Below are 18,344 nucleotides of genomic sequence, written 5' to 3' on the forward strand. Positions count from 1 at the left end.
GATATACTTCTGGAACTGACAGCAAGGAGAGGGATAACATGCTGTTAAATCCAGTAATATCCAAGCTGAGTGGAAAGCTTGTTGTCCTGGCAAGTGCATCTCCAAGACGGCTGGAGATTTTATCGAATGCTGTACGTTTTTTTCTTTGTTAGTTTGTTTTAGGTTACAGAGGCAATGAACTTGAAATGATCAGTCCTTTATCTTTATCTTTATCTTTTCTTCTGCATCGATGAGGCAGGGTTTACGATTCGAGGTTGTTCCCTCCTGGTTTAAAGAAACATTGGACAAATCCTTGTTTAAAAATCCATATGAATATGCAGTGGAGACGGCTAAACAAAAGGCTTTGGAGGTGGCTCAACGAATGCCATTTGTAAGTTGTATTTGAAAACAGCAGCTGTTCTCTAACTTTGTTTCTGTCAATTTTCAATGTACCTTTTATTCTGTATGATTTCATATGTGCTGGGTTCAGAAACACTTGAAAACTCCAGATATTGTAATCGGAGCAGACACTGTTGTGGTAAGTAGCTGTATGTTTTTATATATTCTACATGTGATATTTAGTCCTGAAAAGTGCCTTGCTAAATTTGTTGCCTTTCGTTCTCAGACAGTTGATGGCTTGATCTTGGAGAAACCTACGGATAAACAAGATGCTTACCGTATGCTGTCCAGGTGCATTTTCATTTCTGTTTTGTCTTGAGTGAGAATTTGTGGCATTTATTGCATATATTATTTCAGGCGCTAAATGAATGTATTTCAGGTTGAGTGGTAAGGAACATAGCGTCTTCACAGGTGTTGCCATTGTGATCTGCCATGAAAACACTGGTATGTGATTGTTTATTATATATTTTTTTTACAATTATAGTCTTGTATTTGTGAGATAGACAGATCATTTTAAAGAATGATTTGTTCTTTTTTGCAGGTACAGATATGGACTACAAAGTAGTTGATTTTTATGAAGAGACAAAAGTTAAATTTGCAGAGTTATCTGAGGAGATGCTCTGGGAATACATCAACAGTGGAGAGCCCATGTGAGTTTATGAGGATAGATTTTGACATGCTAAATTCTTTGAAGCTCGGTGATTGAGCTTGGTCAGTGAATTGTTGAACCTGTGGAATTTGAACCTTGGTGCAGTTGTTCGTTTTATGTTTGCTTTGATGTGCTGAAAATGACACGTGAAAAGTCAGCAAAGTACATTTCAAGTAAAGAGTCCATTTTTGTCAATTTTGAGTAAATAAGGCCATTTTCTGTAGTCTGGCATTTCACCTGCCATGTAAAATTTGGCGAATGGTGGGACTGACAGATTTGTCTGTGCTTGACAGGGACAAGGCTGGTGGTTACGGGATCCAGGCATTGGGTGGCATGTTAGTGGAGTATGTGCAAGGAGATTTTCTTAATGTGGTAGGCTTCCCTCTTAACCATTTCTGCAAGCAGCTGGGGTTGATTTTCAACAGCCCACCTGAAAGCCCCACACACAAGAACAAATGGGATTCGGATGTGGCTTGGACTCTGGTTAACAGCCTTTCTGAAGGCGCCGCAAATGTGGAGGTTAAGCTATTGGAAAATGGTAAAGATTGCAGTAGGACGTCTATGCAAGATCAGAATGTGATGGGGCCGGAGTGTGCCAAGTGCAGCAGACAGGATGTCCCCCACAGTATTATCAACTTACTGGATGGGTTCAAAGCTTCAAAGGTAACAGTGATTAGATTACTTTAATAGTGAATCATTAAAGTAATGGTTCACTAAAAAAAAAAAACTAATTCTGGCATTATTTACACACCCTCATGTCGTGCTTAAAACTGATTTTTCTGTTTAAAACAAAAGGATAATTTTTAAAAAATGTTCACAGATTTTTTTAAATTCAACTATAGTTCATAGTGACTATGGGCTTTAGTCTCGATGAAAAACAAACCATTAACACATTTCTAATGACATATGCACTATATTCCAAGTCTTTTGATGCCAGAGTGAAATTTTGGTAAAACATTCTCCTGTTGTGTTCAACAAAATTGACTGGCACAAGTGTTAGCTCGGATGGAATCCCCACATCAGGGGCCTCATTTATAAAACTGTGCGTAGGATCCTTACTAAAAGTGTACGTGTGCCAGAAAGCCAAAAATGGCGTACGCAAAAAAATATTCAGATTTATAAAACCGTGCGTACGCCAGAACCTGCGCAGAATTCACTTTATAAATCCCGATAAATCTCAGTCAGCGGAAGATTGTGCGCACACGCGTCTCCTCCCCGAAATAACCATATATGGAGCTTACAACGCCTAGTTTTACTATGCATATTCTCATCTGCATATCATTTGCATATGATTATTCATCCACGTGATAACATGTTTAACGGTATAGACATTAGGAAAATATGAAATAGCCTAATACGGATGTGCCGTCACATTAGCCTACATTAATACAAATAATTTAGTAGCCTATCTTTGCATTGTTTTTGAATAAATAAATCAAATAGTGTAAAATACATTTCAGAGAAAGTTTTCACAATCTTTTCCACTGACCAAATAGTATTTTTTATTGATTTATATTTTTAATGGAAACAGATAGACTGTTGTGCATTATTTGCACGAAACTATTTTCTCAGACAATCTGCTATAAGCAATTATCTCTTTAGTTAAAATATTAAAACACAGCATGCCAGAGGAAAAGTGTTCAAAAGCATTGCATCCACAAGAAATATTTATATTTATTGAATATAAAAAAATGTTGTAACTCAGTAATGATTTCATGTTTAAGTGTTTAACTCCATCAATGACAATGGCATATTTAATCTAAATGTTTATATCAGAAGTAAAACAGTTTAAATCATTCTTTTATTTATTTAAACTGTTATTGTGAACATGCACTGTTTTTATGATTAGGACTCTGTCGTTAGATAGGCGTTAGTTTCACTAAACGGCACAACGCGCTCGCTGGCGCGGACATTTAAGAAGGGATGAATATTTGCCTCAAGTGATATGCTTGGTGAGTGAAATTATATTTGTATTATCTTTCTGTATAGCCTATGTATAATTTTCTTTAGATTTTCTGTCTAAAAGTGACCAAAAAGACATTTAACTCCAGCTCACCATCGGTGTCGCCAAACTGCTCCGTCTCCAAAACGTTCGTACGCATGGGTCAGAGTTTGCGTGCAGGTGCGCACATTTTTCCGTCAAGTTTGTTTTTATAAATCACAACTTATGCGTCGGAAGTGGCGTACGCCTCTTTCAGGGCCTGTTTTGTGCGTACGCAACGGTTATAAATGAGGCCCCAGAAATGTCAAATCCGATCTCGGACGCCAGATCTTCTCAAAAGATATGTTTTGTCTAGTGTCCAAAACCAGTTAAACCTGTTAACAGAAAGTCTTGTCTGGTACCCCAAAACTCTATTAACAGTCTTCTATCTGCCTGAGATTTTGACTGATAAAGCCAGAGAAAAGCAGAAGCAGGAGGCGAAGTGATGATGATAATTATAAAAATAGCAGAGTTTATTGAATAATCTTAGTTGCGTATGTTTCAGACTTTTTATACCAAGGGAAAAACAATGCAAAATTACTGCTTGACAACATCGTCATGTGACGTTAAAAACCTTGAAATGGAGACATTCTCTTATCTCCTAGTCATAAAGACAAACATCCCTTAAAACCACACAATCATAAGATTTAAGCAACAATAGAAAATAAATATTAAGTAATATAAAAAATAAAATGGTAATATGAATAAATGATAAATGGTAAAATTAAAAAACAAAGAAAGTAAAACACAACACAGATGTATTTGTTTCTCTCTCAAAGTAACACACACACAGGTTGCTAATCCTTAGATCCTTCACAAGAATAAGTCAATAATGACAACATTTAAATGTTTGGGTGAAGCATCCCTTTGAGATGTTTATTTAATTGAGGTATTATGCTGTCAGTGCATTCATTAAAGGTGCTCTACGTAACTTTTAGCGGCCTCTAGTGGTGATGTTTCAGATTGCAACCAAATTTTACAAGAGCGCTCGTGCTCGAACTCATAGACAATACCGTCTATTACGCAAATATCTCGGCGAATACTTGACGGATTCGGCGAGCACCGAGCTCGTTGGGACCATCTAGTCGAGCTGAAAAGAACCATATAAGTTCCATAGTGTTTGGTGGTGTTTTCACGGAGATATTAGCAGAAAACCATCGGGCGCGCTGCAAAATTGCGGACGCCGGTGACGTCACGATCTCAGAAGAAAATCGCTCGTATCTCTGGAACGCAAAGACCCAGAGAGCTCAAATTCGGGGGAGGAGGTCCCAGGGGAACCCTTGCCCGGCCTCGGGGATGCCCCCTACCGGATCGCCGTTCGCTGGAACCCCCGATTTCGAACGGCTATAACTCGGGGAGCCGGGCGAGTTGGACCTCGGGGGTGGGCTCGTTCGAAAGGCCCCGTCCAGCACTACGAACGATTAGAGTCTTGGGAATATTGATCAAAGATTGACAGATATAAGCCGAAAAACGTGCGCCTTTAACCGGATGTAACTCCCTGACCGTCTACAATGGGCTCTATGCACGGCGGTATTTCCGGTGAAGGTCTAAGGGTGCTGGATTACTTCCGCCGATCGTAGAGTCCAATGCTATACCGAGAATTTATATTGGTTTTTATACTCTATTGCTATACTAAAGAAACGTTAGTCACAAAAACAGACAAAACAGACACCCCTCATTTTTGTTTATGCTTCTTTGTTTATTATATTAAATAAACATAACTATATATAAAATTACATCTAAACGTATTAAAGTTTCGTTTCAAAGACGAGAGGACAGTACATTTTGAAGACTCTGCCATAATCCCGTTTTTCTCGGTTTTCCTCCGCTTTAAATCTCCCCAACCGGAAACGCAATAGCATCCTTGCATCAAACGCGGAAGTTATGCGTGCATATAGCCCATAGACTGTATATAAGGAGAGAGGCTCGGGAGCGCGCATGCACGTCACATCCGTTGGATTTCGCGGTAAATCCGACCCGGAGACTTCACATAGAAATAGGAATACTGGCCTTCAGAGGTAATAGCAAAACTCGACAAGTGGATCATTTTAATGTGTGATTACAACCCCTTCACACACAGGCAATAAAAAAAGGATTCATTTTAGTATAAAAGTTACATAGAGCACCTTTAATACATGTAGCATTAAAACACAAATGGAAAGGAATGTCCATTTTAATATATACATGGTTTGTATGATTTATTATTTATGAAGAAATGTGTGGTAACTGTTCTACAATGCATTTCGACAGACTCTATTCACAGCATCCAAACTGAAGGTGTTTGATGTGTTGAACGGCTCTGAAAGTCTGACATTAGAAGAGGTTGCTGTCCAAATCAACGCCTCTGTTTTAGGCACCGAGAGGCTTCTGGAAGCTGCTGTCTCTTTAGGGCTGCTAGAAAGGGTCAAACAGCGAGATACAAGTGGTAAGATTTTCGCACTGCCAGTTACTGTCGTAGAAATCACATGTGGTTTTCCTAAATGTGAGTTTTGAAACCTCTGAAAGCTCATTGTTCATTTATAACCTACAAATACTTTCTCTGTTCATTGAATCAAGGCACTTGCATGCATGGATGCATTTCCTCCTACTGTATGATACATGTTCTCTTTGTTATGTCCGGAGGTGGACTGTGAATGTAACATTGTTTATTGTCTGTTACAGTGTACAGAAATACAGAACAGGCCAGTCGCTTCCTGGTATCGGACAGCCCGGTGTCTCTGCATGGCTACATTCTCCACTGCAATGATATGGTGTGGCCTCTCTTCAGTCATCTAGAGAACGCTGTCGTGGAGGGCATCAGCCAACATGAGCGGGCCTTTGGGAAGAAGAATGAGGATGTGTTTCAGGTAGACACGCATTTTCTGCTTACATCACCCATGGATCGTGCACTTTTAAAAGCTGTTGACATTCTAGTACTGAGTAGAACTTTTTTCGTTTTCTAGGATGCCTACTACAGTAAAGATGAAGTTAAGATACGATTCATGGATGCAATGCACAGCATTGCAAGAGTGACTGGAAAAGATGTGGCAACAGCGTTTGATCTTTCTTCATATAAAACAGCCTGTGACATTGGAGGTATATGATCTTCCCCTCAGAAATAGAGATTAATAAGAGTCTTAATTTTTAGATCATTAAATCAATGATTAAGATCGAATACAGTCCACAACAATTTATTTAGCAAATCAAGCAAAAGTGAGTGGGGAAAACACTAAATGAATTTGACAGCACTCCCTAGTGAAAAAAACTATACCAAAATGTATTTAAAATACATTTATTTCAATCTAAGTATACTACAAATCTATTAAAATATTTACTGACATATCGCTTGAGACTTACTGATATAAATATTATAATTAAACTTTATTTGGAGTACTTCTTTATTGCACAATGCACATTTTTTAATATTAAGCCTAAAATGTGTTTTAATATCACTATTAGTAAGGAAAGTATGATCTCTCTATAATATCAGTCTTTAAATGCAAGATATTTAAAGTGTACCTAAAGTATACTTGCAATAGTTCCACTTTAGCACAATCAAATATACTTAATTATATCTTTAGTTGGAGCTCAGCACTATTTCTGGATAACTAAAGTACATTTAGTACAAAATTAGTAGTTCCAATTTAGCAGACTTTAAGTATATCAATTTAGCCAACAGACAATTGCAGGGTATTTATATTAAGTACATAAATATGTAAATGTATTTGTATTTGTAGTGTACTATACTTAGCATAAAATAAATGTATTTAAAATACATTTTAGTGTATTTATTTTTCACTAGCGCTAATATAATGTCAATTCAAAGTGAAGTAAATTTTAAAATGTTTTAATTTAATTAAATTAGGAAAGAAACCTATTTAATTAAAAAATAGATTAAAGAAAAAAAATTATAAAAAAAAAACATTTTGGTAGATTTTTTCTAATGTTCAGGATTATTCAACATTCCCCACTTATAAAAAACCTGCAGGTTCCCATTGAGTCGTGAGCGAGTGACCATGAGATTTCACTAGAGGATAGTGCATGCATATTTTATTCTGAAAGAGCTTGTTCTCAAAAGCTGCTTATCTGAAAAGGAGTTGCGAGTTTGTTATGCAAATTATATGTGCTTCTGATTTCCAGTTTTCTTAAGGGCTTTTTATGCCAAGGACATCTGTATTTATTGTATTCTGTTTATTTTCTTCTCCCGCGTTGACCTAAATCAGCCTCACGAGATCAGCATATTAGAATGATTTCTGAAGGATCATGTGACACTGAAGACTAGAGTAATGATGCTGAAAATTCAGCTTTGCCATCACAGGAATAAATTATTTTAAATTATATTAAAATAGAAATAATAGTTATAATATTTCACAATATTGCTTTTTTTTTTTTTACTGTACGTGATAATTAAAATATTAAAACATGTAAAAAAAAATTTGTACAGATTTTTTACCGATTTATGAAATGTATATTTTTATGGTATGATGCATGTTAAGAAAAGCGTTCTTGCACAGGTTGCACTGGTGCCATGGCGTACGAGTTAACAAAAGCCCACCCGGGACTGTCAGTTATTGTATTTGACTTGCCACAAGTCATTGAGATGAGACGCCACTTTAAACCTAAAGAAGATGATGACAGGGTGTCATTTGTTGCAGGTCAGTGAATACTTTATATAAGCGTTTTTATGATTAAGTATTTAAAAATGTATTAATAAGGAATTTTGAGTAATGTGCAAAAGGCCTTATAAAAATCTAGCATTTTTTCCTACTTTTATTTTTTTCAAATTAGGAGACTTCTTTAAAGATGACCTGCCTAAAGCAGACCTGTATATTCTTGCGCGAATCCTCCATGACTGGTCTGATGAGAAATTGCATTTATTATTGAGCAAACTGTCCAAAATGTGCACACAAGGTAAGTGCTTTAAAATGTGACACTATTAAATTCTTAATGTGTAAGCCTGATTCTGAAGTATCAAACTTTTTGATGCCAAGGATCCTCTAATACAGGGGTGGGAAACTCTGGCCTAAGCTAATCAATGTCATAAGGATTACTAGAAAGCTACAGGCTGGTGAGTGGATCTTGAGGGCCAGAGTTTCTCATCCCTGCTCTAATATGATGATCCTTTTGCAAATTGCCCTGTAGCGCCCCCTTGCGGCCCCCTGGGGGTTTCTGCACCCCTGCTTGTAAATGTAAACCCTTGGCCTAATTCAAGGGTCTTCAACCGGCAGTCCACGACCCCCTAGCGGTAATGCAGGAGGTCCTCCAATTAATGTTTGATCACAAATAATTTTTTTGTCAAAAACAAAAAACATGGGGGGAAAAATCACAAAGTTACATTTAAGCACCTTGAAACGAAAGCAAGAGCACCCTCATTTGATGCTGTACTAATATAATATTATCGGCGAAACAGATTTGGAAAACACTCCTATTTACAGCGTGTTTTTGCAGCGGTGAGAAATGTAGCCAATCACAGACATGTTTGTTGATCTCTTGAGCGCATTGTCCAATCAGAGGTGTTTTAAGTTAAAATCCACTCACCGCTCAAAACGCCAGAGTTTTTGTTCGGTGACGAGTTTGGTCACTCTTGCGATTCCTCTCATTAACTAAGAAAGACACAATGTAAGTTAGAGATTCATTATGCAGTGTATAGACAACTTTATTGATTTTAATGGAAAGTTGTAAGATTGCGAACTGAGATGAGTGACAGCTTTTAAGTGATTGTAAAGTGAGCGTTGTTTCGCGCTTTCGAGGCTATATAGATAGATATAAATGAATCCATTGAGTAAAAGTATTGTTTTTTTATGCTGCAAAGAGGACCGATGGCCAATTACACGCTGAAGTTTTGGAAGTGACATCTACACATAAATGCAAATCAGTGATAACTAGCACTGGACAAAAAAATATGGCATGTCAAAATAGATATGCGCAATGTAAATGCAGACAGACTAATAGATTACTAGAAAAATATTCGTATCAATATATTTTTTAAATTCCATTCCAATTATTTGTGAAAGTAGTGACTTGTAAATAATCTTAAATGTCTCACTGTACATCGCTATTCTTGTTATTACATCTGCACTTTACTAGATAACACGCACTCATTTCACATACTCAGTGATTTGATTATTAATTTTCCATCTGACGGTCAAATTAAAATGTGAATTTTTAATAAACTCGTAGCTAAAGTTCAGGTAAATGTTTAATTGTCCATCTGATTAATTAAAATCAAAATATATGACTGCAAATCCGTTAAAATAATTTACAACAACTGCAAACAACGAATGAATTGTGATTTTTATCGCAACGTGTTGTTTATTATGATGAGTAATATACAGACAGCGATGCATGTGCAACAACAAAATTGTGTATAGTGCTGATCTATTGTCTTAACATCATAATATGATCATAATATGGTAAGTGGATCGAAGGCTAGAAGGTTAATATGTAGCTCTGTTTGACACATTTTATATCGTGGGTCCCTGCTCTGTGTTTCTTATCGCATAAGGGGTCCTTATGATAATCATTACGAATTATGAATTTTCAAATAGCCAGTTCTAGACAATAAGGACGATTATGCAGATACTTTATTGATCTGCAAGTAAGAAAACGTTTTGTTTTGTTTTATTACCAAAACTTGTCATACACTGATAAATACTACTGATAATTATTGATAATTCAAGTGTGCTAACAAGTGAAAATGTATTGAAGATGTATTGATGTTTGTTGACAAATATAAACATACAATAAAAACAGACATGACATAAGGGCAAAATGTGTTAACATTTTTAGAAGAACCCAATGCAAACATGCCAGTTTTATATAATTTGAAACTTTGGATACATTTTTACGGCAACAGGGAATCTGTGTTATTTTAACTAATTTTTAACCTAAAACTTACCCCGTTCAGATGGTAATAATGTCCGCATTCAAGCATTTCATACAATGGGCATTAACAGCTTGCCTTTTTACAGCAGATTTAGTTCACAAACAACTGACAGCCTTGACCTAAATATGATTTTCATAAAGTGTTTGCTTTATGAATGTATTAATAACAAACAGGTTGTGGACTTCTGGTGTCTGAGATCTTCCTGGATGAGGAGCGGAAAAGGCCGAGCCGGGCCCTGCTGCAGGCCCTCAGTATGACAGAAGGAAAGCAGAGAAGCACCGCAGAGTACAGTGACTTACTAGAGAAGCATGGCTTCACTCTCAGACACATCCAACACACAGACAACCTGCTAGATGCCATGCTATTTGTCAAAGAAGATCCAAATGACAATAGAACGTTACTAGGCTGTTCTTCAGCATCCATTGAGACTGCTGAACTTGAGTGATATAACTACAGCATTTGTATCAGAAACACTACAATTGACTTATTCTAGTTCATCAACTGGGGGAAAAAAATGTTTTTTAGCTGTGTTTTGAAGTACTATGAATGTTTCTGATCTATAAGCTCAAACTAAGTATTTGTACATGATTATTATTAATTACAGATAATGTTTTTAACCGGTGATGTAAACTGAAATAAATATGGTTTGAATTTATAGCCAGTGTTCTTGTCTTTAGGTTGTTTTTTATATGTGGTCATATTGGGAAGTTATCACAAGGGCTATATCTCATAAGTGAGGTTTTAATTCACTTTAGCAGTGATTTTGTATGTTGGTTTATTGTTCAAAACTCTTTTAAATTAGAATAATATAAGAAATGTAATCAGTTAGAACATAAACTAGCATTACTACATTATATAACGCTTAACACAATGCATTACAGAGTTATAAATTAGTTAAAAATAGCATGTCATGAAATGTTCTATAGGACTTGTTGCTTCGGGTGCAAACATCGCGAGAAACCTCGAGAGTTGGCTGTAGAGGACACACTACGCATCTCCCCATCACTTTCCGCTCTACTCTACCTCCTGCTTCTGCAAGCAAGCACGTTCAGTACGTCGTGTTTTCGAAAACACTGAGCTAAAGAATCAACGCTGCCATGGCTGATGCTGCCCTTTCTTTCGCTAAAGACTTTTTGGCCGGTGGTGTCGCAGCGGCAATTTCCAAGACCGCAGTTGCACCGATAGAGAGAGTCAAACTGCTGCTGCAGGTGAGACCGTGAGAATTATCACCTTGACTAATCTTAGCGCACTCTGATATCTCATGAATCATGCATGCAAATACATAACCCGTTTTCTGTCGCATTTAAGAATTATCTTGTGGCATTGACGTTGATTAACGTTGAGACACGACTTTGTCCTTCAGAGGCCATTTTTGAGTTGTGTGTTCGCAACATCCGCATCCTTCGAGCATCTTTACTCTCAAATTGGCATTCTGATACCAAGTGTCTATTCTTGAGTTCTCTCATTTGGATCTTTATATCCAAATTTTAGTAACTCAAATGTATTTTAAGGTCAAACTGTGAATTTTTTATCTGCGTGCTAGGTGGTACATTCTGTCCCCTGCAGTCTTGTCTCATGTTACAGGCCGTGGCATGTTTAGACCTTCCTGGATCAAAATTACTATTAAATGAACATAGTCTAACCATTTTGGATCAAAAATACAGTAAAAACTGTAATTTTGTGAAATAAAGTTACAATTAAAAATGGCTGTTTTCTATTTTAATATATTTTCAAATGTATTTCGGTAGCTTGTTTCTTCCACAGAATAAAATGAAGGTTATTGAGACTTTATTAGTGGTACTCGCTGCAGAGTCAAATGACGTCCAGCTCCTCCTCACTGGACGTCTAAAGGGGTGAAGGGATTGTGGGTAGGTTAGGGTGTGGTTGGAACTTGGTTATTCTCGCTGGATGTAATGGGTGGAGCTGGACGGTCCAACCACCTAACCTTACCCATAACCCTATCGCTAAACATAACTCCTCCCATTAGGTCCACAGAGGTGGAGCTGGACAAGGTCCAGCCATTATGTCCAGAGAGGGGGGAGCTAGATGTCATTGGGCTCTGCAGTGAGCACCACTTGATATTTTCAGCATCAGTTTTCAGTGTTGCATGATTCTTCCTAAATCATTTTAATATGCTGATTTGCTGCTCAAAAGACATTTCTGATTATTATCAATATTGAAAACAGTTTTTGCTGCTTAATATATTTTATGGAAACTGTCATACACTATTGTACAAAAGTATTTTTTTTAAGATGTGGATACTTTTATTCAGCGAAGATGCATTCAATTGATCAAATGTGGCAGTAAAGACTTTTATAATGTTACAAAAAAAATGCTGTTCTTTTGAACTTTTTATTCATCAAAGATTCCTGCAAAATAATTACAAAAATACAAAATATATACAAAAATATTAGGCATCATAGTTTTCAACATTTATGATAATAAGAAATGTTTCTTTAGCACCAAATCAGCATATTAGAATGATTTCACACTGGCTGTTGAAAATGTAGCATTGCCATCACAGGAATAAATTACATTTAAAATATATTACAATAGAGAACAGTTATTTTAAATTGTATTTAAAAATATATATATTTTTATGGTATTATAAAATAATACTGTTTTACTGTATTTTTGATTAAATAAATGCAGCCTTAGTGAGCAAAAAAATATATATATTTCTCATTACTAGACACTATTTATGGGGGTTTCAGTATTTAACTCCATCCGTCCCGGTAAAAACCCCAACTTCAAGATACAAACATCAAACTAAAGCCACTCATCAAACTTATTGGTTGATTCAAATATTGTTCCAACCCAGATATCATGTAACTCACAGGATTTTGTGTTTCACTTTACAGGTACAACATGCCAGCAAGCAGATCACTGCAGACAAACAGTACAAAGGTATTATCGACTGTATTGTGAGGATTCCTAAGGAGCAAGGCTTTATTGCCTTTTGGCGTGGCAACCTAGCCAACGTCATTCGCTATTTCCCCACACAAGCCCTCAACTTTGCCTTCAAGGACAAGTATAAACAGGTATTCTTGGGTGGAGTTGATAAGCACACGCAGTTCTGGCGATACTTTGCTGGCAACTTGGCCTCCGGTGGAGCTGCAGGAGCCACTTCCCTCTGCTTCGTCTACCCCCTAGATTTTGCTCGTACCCGATTGGGTGCAGATGTCGGGAAAGCTGGCAGCTCCAGAGAGTTCAATGGGCTGGCCCACTGCCTGGGCAAAATCTTTAAGTCAGATGGGTTGCGGGGTCTGTATCAGGGCTTCAACGTCTCTGTCCAGGGCATCATTATTTACAGGGCGGCCTACTTCGGAGTCTATGACACTGCTAAAGGTAATAGGTTTGTGCTTCAGATGATGTGATCTGCAGGGTTGTGATTTGACAAAGAATCCATTTTAAATTCCAATGTAATTCCTAAATTTGAAATAATTTGAATAGAGGTAGAAAACAGAATCATGCAGAACTGCAATTTAAATGTTTGGAAGTAGAATTAAAATGAATTGAAATTCAAAATTCTGAATAAAAATAAAGGTAAATCACTAGAAAAGCATATACAAACTTTGTTTCAAGCCTTGTTTAAATTTAAAAGTGTTATTTTAGTATTGTTTATATACTATTATAGTATTATAGTAGCTTTTATTTGTATATTCAGGTTTTATTTTCATTTTAATTATTTTTGTTTTGTGCTTTTGTCATTTTTATTAGTTTTAATTATGTTTTTTAGCTTTGTTTTATTTCAGTTGTAGTAATTTTTGTATTTCAACTTATTTTATTTCAGTTAGTTGCCAGTTATTCATCAAATATTTAATCGCTTTAGTTAATAATAACGACACTGGTTTGAAAGTTTAGAAAAAACTTTTTTTTTAAAAAGTCAAGCTTTGAAATTAAATTTGTATTTAGTTTATATATTTCTTCCTATTTAAAAATGAACTTGTGGACCAGGGTGGAAGAACACTTCCCTTCCCAGAATGCATTACCTGTGTTTTCTTTGAATATAGTGCAACAGTGCAAACTCAATTTATTTTCTCTACTAGGAAATTGATTTTGAACGATAACATATAAACCTTTAAAGGCTGCTGTGAGCTATGAGGTTATTAATCCATGGTATTTGCTTCTGCTGAAGCGGTCAGCCCTAATTATTTCAGCTTATTTTAAAAATAATCGGTAACGCTTCCTTTTACAGTCCTGTTACCCATGTACATACTATGTACTTATTATAGTAATTACAATTACTGGGTAATAACTAGGTACTAACCCTGAACCTACCCCTAACCCATGTACTTACCTTATATTAGCCAGTACTTTCTAGGTAAGTACACTGTAAGTACACGTAAGTACTGTACTGTAAAAGGAAGCGTTACCAAATAATCATGTTTAACAGTGGAATTCCTGATGAAAAACTACATTACTCATAATGCTGTACAGAAAATTACACCAATCAGTGCCCACCCCTTTTTTTTTTAGCTGCGCTGGTTCCGGAAGTATCTTTTCCATACATTTTTCCCATATGGATTTAAAAAAAGTCTTCGTTAAAGAATTATAAGCCATAAACCAAGCCAATCAACTAGGTGAATTACAACACTACAAGCTTACACTGATTTGAAGCAAAAAAGTTTTAGAAAATTAAACAAAAAGACATAGGTACAAGACTGTATATATATACGAGTATTTTGAGAGCATAGGGAGATCGACTTGATTACATAATTCAGTGCTTCATGGGAGTGGGCGGAACTTTCTGGTGTAATTTTCTGTACAGCATCATGGATAATGTCGTTTTTCACAAGGAATTCCACTGTTAAACACGAGTGTTTTAAAAAATAAGCTGAAAGAAAGCAAGACGATGGCAAATACTTAAAAGGTTTATTACTACTGATTCACTCTATTGGCGATTGGCTCTTTTATTAAGAAGGCGGGACTTATTCCGCCATATTGCCAATTGCACTTTTTCCCTTTCATATTAATATGAGACCACTGTTTTTGTATTTCTAAAGTCTTAGATTACAACTCAGTAAATTCCTCTTCCTGTCATTCCAGTTAAACTTGTGATATGGCCAGTTCAATTCAAATTCATACGGCTAATTCTTGAGTTCTGAATTAAACGAGGTCCATGCATTGTTTCTTGTGTGGTGACGTACAGGCATGCTTGCTGACCCTAAGAACACCCACATTGTGGTCAGCTGGATGATTGCACAATCTGTGACGGCAGTGGCTGGCGTGGTCTCCTATCCCTTTGACACTGTGCGGCGTCGCATGATGATGCAGTCTGGGCGCAAAGGAGGTATACAACACACATATGCTCAAACATATTGGCTCATTTGAATAACTCCCTGCTCTCTATCAAGTATGCATTTATTTAAACTCAGGCCTTTGTCTTTTGTTTTCCCAGCGGATATTATGTACACTGGAACCATTGACTGCTGGAGAAAGATCGCTCGTGATGAGGGCGGCAAAGCGTTCTTCAAAGGGGCTCTGTCTAATGTACTCCGAGGAATGGGGGGCGCTTTTGTGCTCGTGCTTTATGATGAATTCAAGAAGTTTGTTTAAACAACATATGCTAAAAGAAAGTAGAATAGATTTCACCACAGTTTTGTCAAGCTTTAACCAAACCCTCTCCACTCCGCACAGATGTGGTCTGAATTAAATTGTGTTAGAAGCAAAAAGCAATTATTATTTTAAATTAATTCTGTTGGTTGCTATATTTTTATGTTCAGAAAATGCTCTTTCCTTTGATGATAAAAAAAAAAAATCTAAATTGTATCAAAAGAAAGCATCTATATGTGTGATTTAAGTGTGCAGCCAGAGAAATATTACAGATAAAATTATAAAAAGAAAAAAAAGCGAAATGTGTTGCGTATTTATGCTCAAAATTATTTTAATTAAGATTTTGTCTATAATATTCCTCCATAAATCTGAGCCATTATAAGTATTCATTAATATGTTGTCTATTCCGTGCAATACCATAATTCCTCCTGAAGATGGCGTGACACGACAGCATTTTGTCCTGCATTCATATACAGTACCATGTTCTTGTAGTCCTTCGGTTAAGTTTTTCAGTTCTCCTAGCCATGGTCTGTGGTTACAAGGGTATACAATATCACTCTCAAAACAAAATGTGGAGTTCAAACACAGAATACTGTTCCACAGTTTAAACGTTTTCTCAAAGTTGGACTTGAAAAACCAACTGAGAGCAAGTGTCCGATGGAATCATAGACGTATTAAATATGACGCTTTAATTCACAACAGATTTGCCCTCTATGTGTCTCAGCAATGAAAGAGAGCCCAGTAAAGTGTTCCAGCAGAGAATGTGTGGAGCCAGAGACATGGCATTCACAGTCAGACCTTATGTGACACGAAAAGTGTATTTCCATGATTTCTCTTTTTGGAAGTCCGCTTAAGTATTTTCCATCTTGGATAATGAGGGGAGTCATATTTTCATGGTCATTTTCTTGTCAGTCTCAGTGTTTGGTTGCGTCAGGCTGATCTTGATGAACTAGATCCCGCTTTTAGAAGTATAAATGTGAGGGCAAGTAAGGAAGGGCGTTTTGAGTTCAGGAATGACACTGGAACGTTACACTCATTTTTAGCATGTAGAGCTATTGTAATATTATTCCACACTTTATGGAGAAAAAGGCTGTAGTCTACTTACAGATTCTACTTGCAGTAATGTACGAACACCAATGCTTGTGAATTCAATAAATGTCCATACCTTATATGCTCTTATGTTTTCAGATTTTTAATCATTTAGGGTTTGTGGCAATTCAACGTTTATGAACTTTTAAATTGTCTATCTCCATAATCTAAAAATATAAAAGACAAACTAAAATATTTTGCCAATAAAATGCAATTATTAACCTTTTCATATACAATAATAGCATGTTTTAATAATTAAAAGTGAACTAATTTTTTAGTTTGACAACGAACACAGCAAAAAACCAATACAGCATAGTTCAAAACAATAATAACTAATCATTTTTGAACATTGACTATCGGTCTTTATTCACCTCTTTCTCGTGGTTTCTCAATAGAATTCATAAAAGCTGGTTAGATCACTATCTCAACTAAATAACAATAATTGGAGATTAAAATAATAGCAGATTTGTCTCATTGTACTATACAAACACTAAAAACTGAGATGAAAAATTAACTTCAGTAAGAAATTTGCTATGGTTAAATAAATGTTCAGTGATATCTTCCAAAGATTTTTGAATATTGGCGCAATTCTTTCTCTATATTGTGTTGATATGGCAACTAGTTGTGCCCCGTTCACCCCTAACTGTAATTAAATTACAGAAAAATCAAGACTTTAAGAGTAATCCCTTACTTGACTTTACTTGAAAAGTAATCAAATTACAATAATTAGTTACTTTGTAATCCATTACACCCAACACTGTCCCTACATAACATCTACTGACAGCTGCCACACTTGCACTAATATAGCTATGGGTACGGGGCTAAAGGCACACCTTAAGAAAAAAATGCTTTTCACTATTCCCATGCAGAAAAGATATACATTGTATTGAACATTTTTAGAGCAACAGATTTTGTGTGAAAATAAATCATAAAAGTGGTCTTATAAATGTATTAGGTTGCAAGGTGGGCCTTTTACCCCACACAAGGGGTAAAAGGCGCACATTATTTATACAAATACTTTAGCTAGAATAATGTATTTTTTATAATGTCTAAGTTAATACTTGTTCAAAATAATCACTTTAGCAAAGTTTGCACTATTTTCTGTTTATTTTGAGAAGTAAAATAATTCATTTTTGTTCAATAACTTGGCTATATTTCATTAAGATATGTTAATATAAAAATACATTTTAAATATTTATAAACAAAATTATTTTAAAAAGTAAAGATTCTGAAAGCATTGAATGAGATCCCATAATAATTTAATATAGATTTACAGCAGTAACATTAAATCATATTTTATTAGCCTATATGATATGATTAATATCATATTTTTTTTAATCTGATGGTTTAATTTTAAATATGGTGACACCCAACTTAATATATGCTATTTGCAGCTGAATCTAACCAGCCTAATGTCAACAAATGGTAAAGTCAGCTGGCTGTTTATTATCATGTTAAATATTGTGCCTTTTACCCCAAATACCCCTTTTACATATTCTTCCGATATTGAAAAACTGTTGCTTTAATTAGCTTGAGCAAAACTGAAAATCAGAAGACTGTGGCGAGCAGGACGTCTAAAAAAAAAAATTGTCTCAAAATATATTCAATAATTTTAGCAATTCTGATTTGCTACTTAAATTACAACATTTTTTTTTAAAAAAAAAACATCAAATATTAGATCAAATTAGCGCAGAATCAACTTTATGTCAAGGATCAGACAAATTTCCACGTGCATCTTGAAAAGCGGATGTTTTGGAAAGTGCTGCTGCAAGTTTTTGTGCCATCTTGTGGTTTAGAGGAATATAAAACCAAAGGAGCATTTTACC

At 35.8% G+C, this 18,344-nt stretch overlaps 2 protein-coding genes across 3 annotated transcripts; both read left to right on the plus strand.

Annotated features, from left to right (window-relative positions):
- asmtl (acetylserotonin O-methyltransferase-like) lies at positions 1-10,385 on the plus strand. Of its 2 annotated transcripts, none has more exons than XM_056232979.1 (13): positions 1-131; positions 239-370; positions 470-517; positions 605-669; positions 758-822; positions 920-1,028; positions 1,321-1,690; positions 5,259-5,433; positions 5,670-5,854; positions 5,951-6,083; positions 7,502-7,642; positions 7,776-7,898; positions 10,047-10,385. In XM_056232979.1, exons 1-13 carry the CDS (start codon positions 39-41, stop codon positions 10,316-10,318), a joined length of 1,911 nt encoding a protein of 636 aa, XP_056088954.1. In that variant the 5' UTR covers positions 1-38; the 3' UTR covers positions 10,319-10,385. The 2 variants fall into 2 exon arrangements, with proteins under 2 accessions (XP_056088954.1, XP_056088955.1); XM_056232980.1 differs by having other exon boundaries at positions 9,959-10,074.
- Positions 10,386-10,846: 461 nt separating this feature from the next.
- On the plus strand, positions 10,847-16,598 carry slc25a6 (solute carrier family 25 member 6). Its single transcript, XM_056232972.1, has 4 exons — positions 10,847-11,081; positions 12,735-13,221; positions 15,026-15,166; positions 15,275-16,598. The coding sequence occupies exons 1-4, from the start codon at positions 10,971-10,973 to the stop codon at positions 15,430-15,432; spliced, it is 897 nt and encodes a 298-aa protein (XP_056088947.1). The 5' UTR covers positions 10,847-10,970; the 3' UTR covers positions 15,433-16,598.
- Positions 16,599-18,344: the final 1,746 nt, after the last annotated feature.

This window comes from Rhinichthys klamathensis, unplaced genomic scaffold (assembly GCF_029890125.1).
Source record: "Rhinichthys klamathensis goyatoka isolate OS25496 unplaced genomic scaffold, OSU_Roscu_1.1 h1tg000358l_1, whole genome shotgun sequence".
In the NCBI taxonomy this organism is placed as follows: Eukaryota; Metazoa; Chordata; class Actinopteri; order Cypriniformes; family Leuciscidae; genus Rhinichthys; species Rhinichthys klamathensis.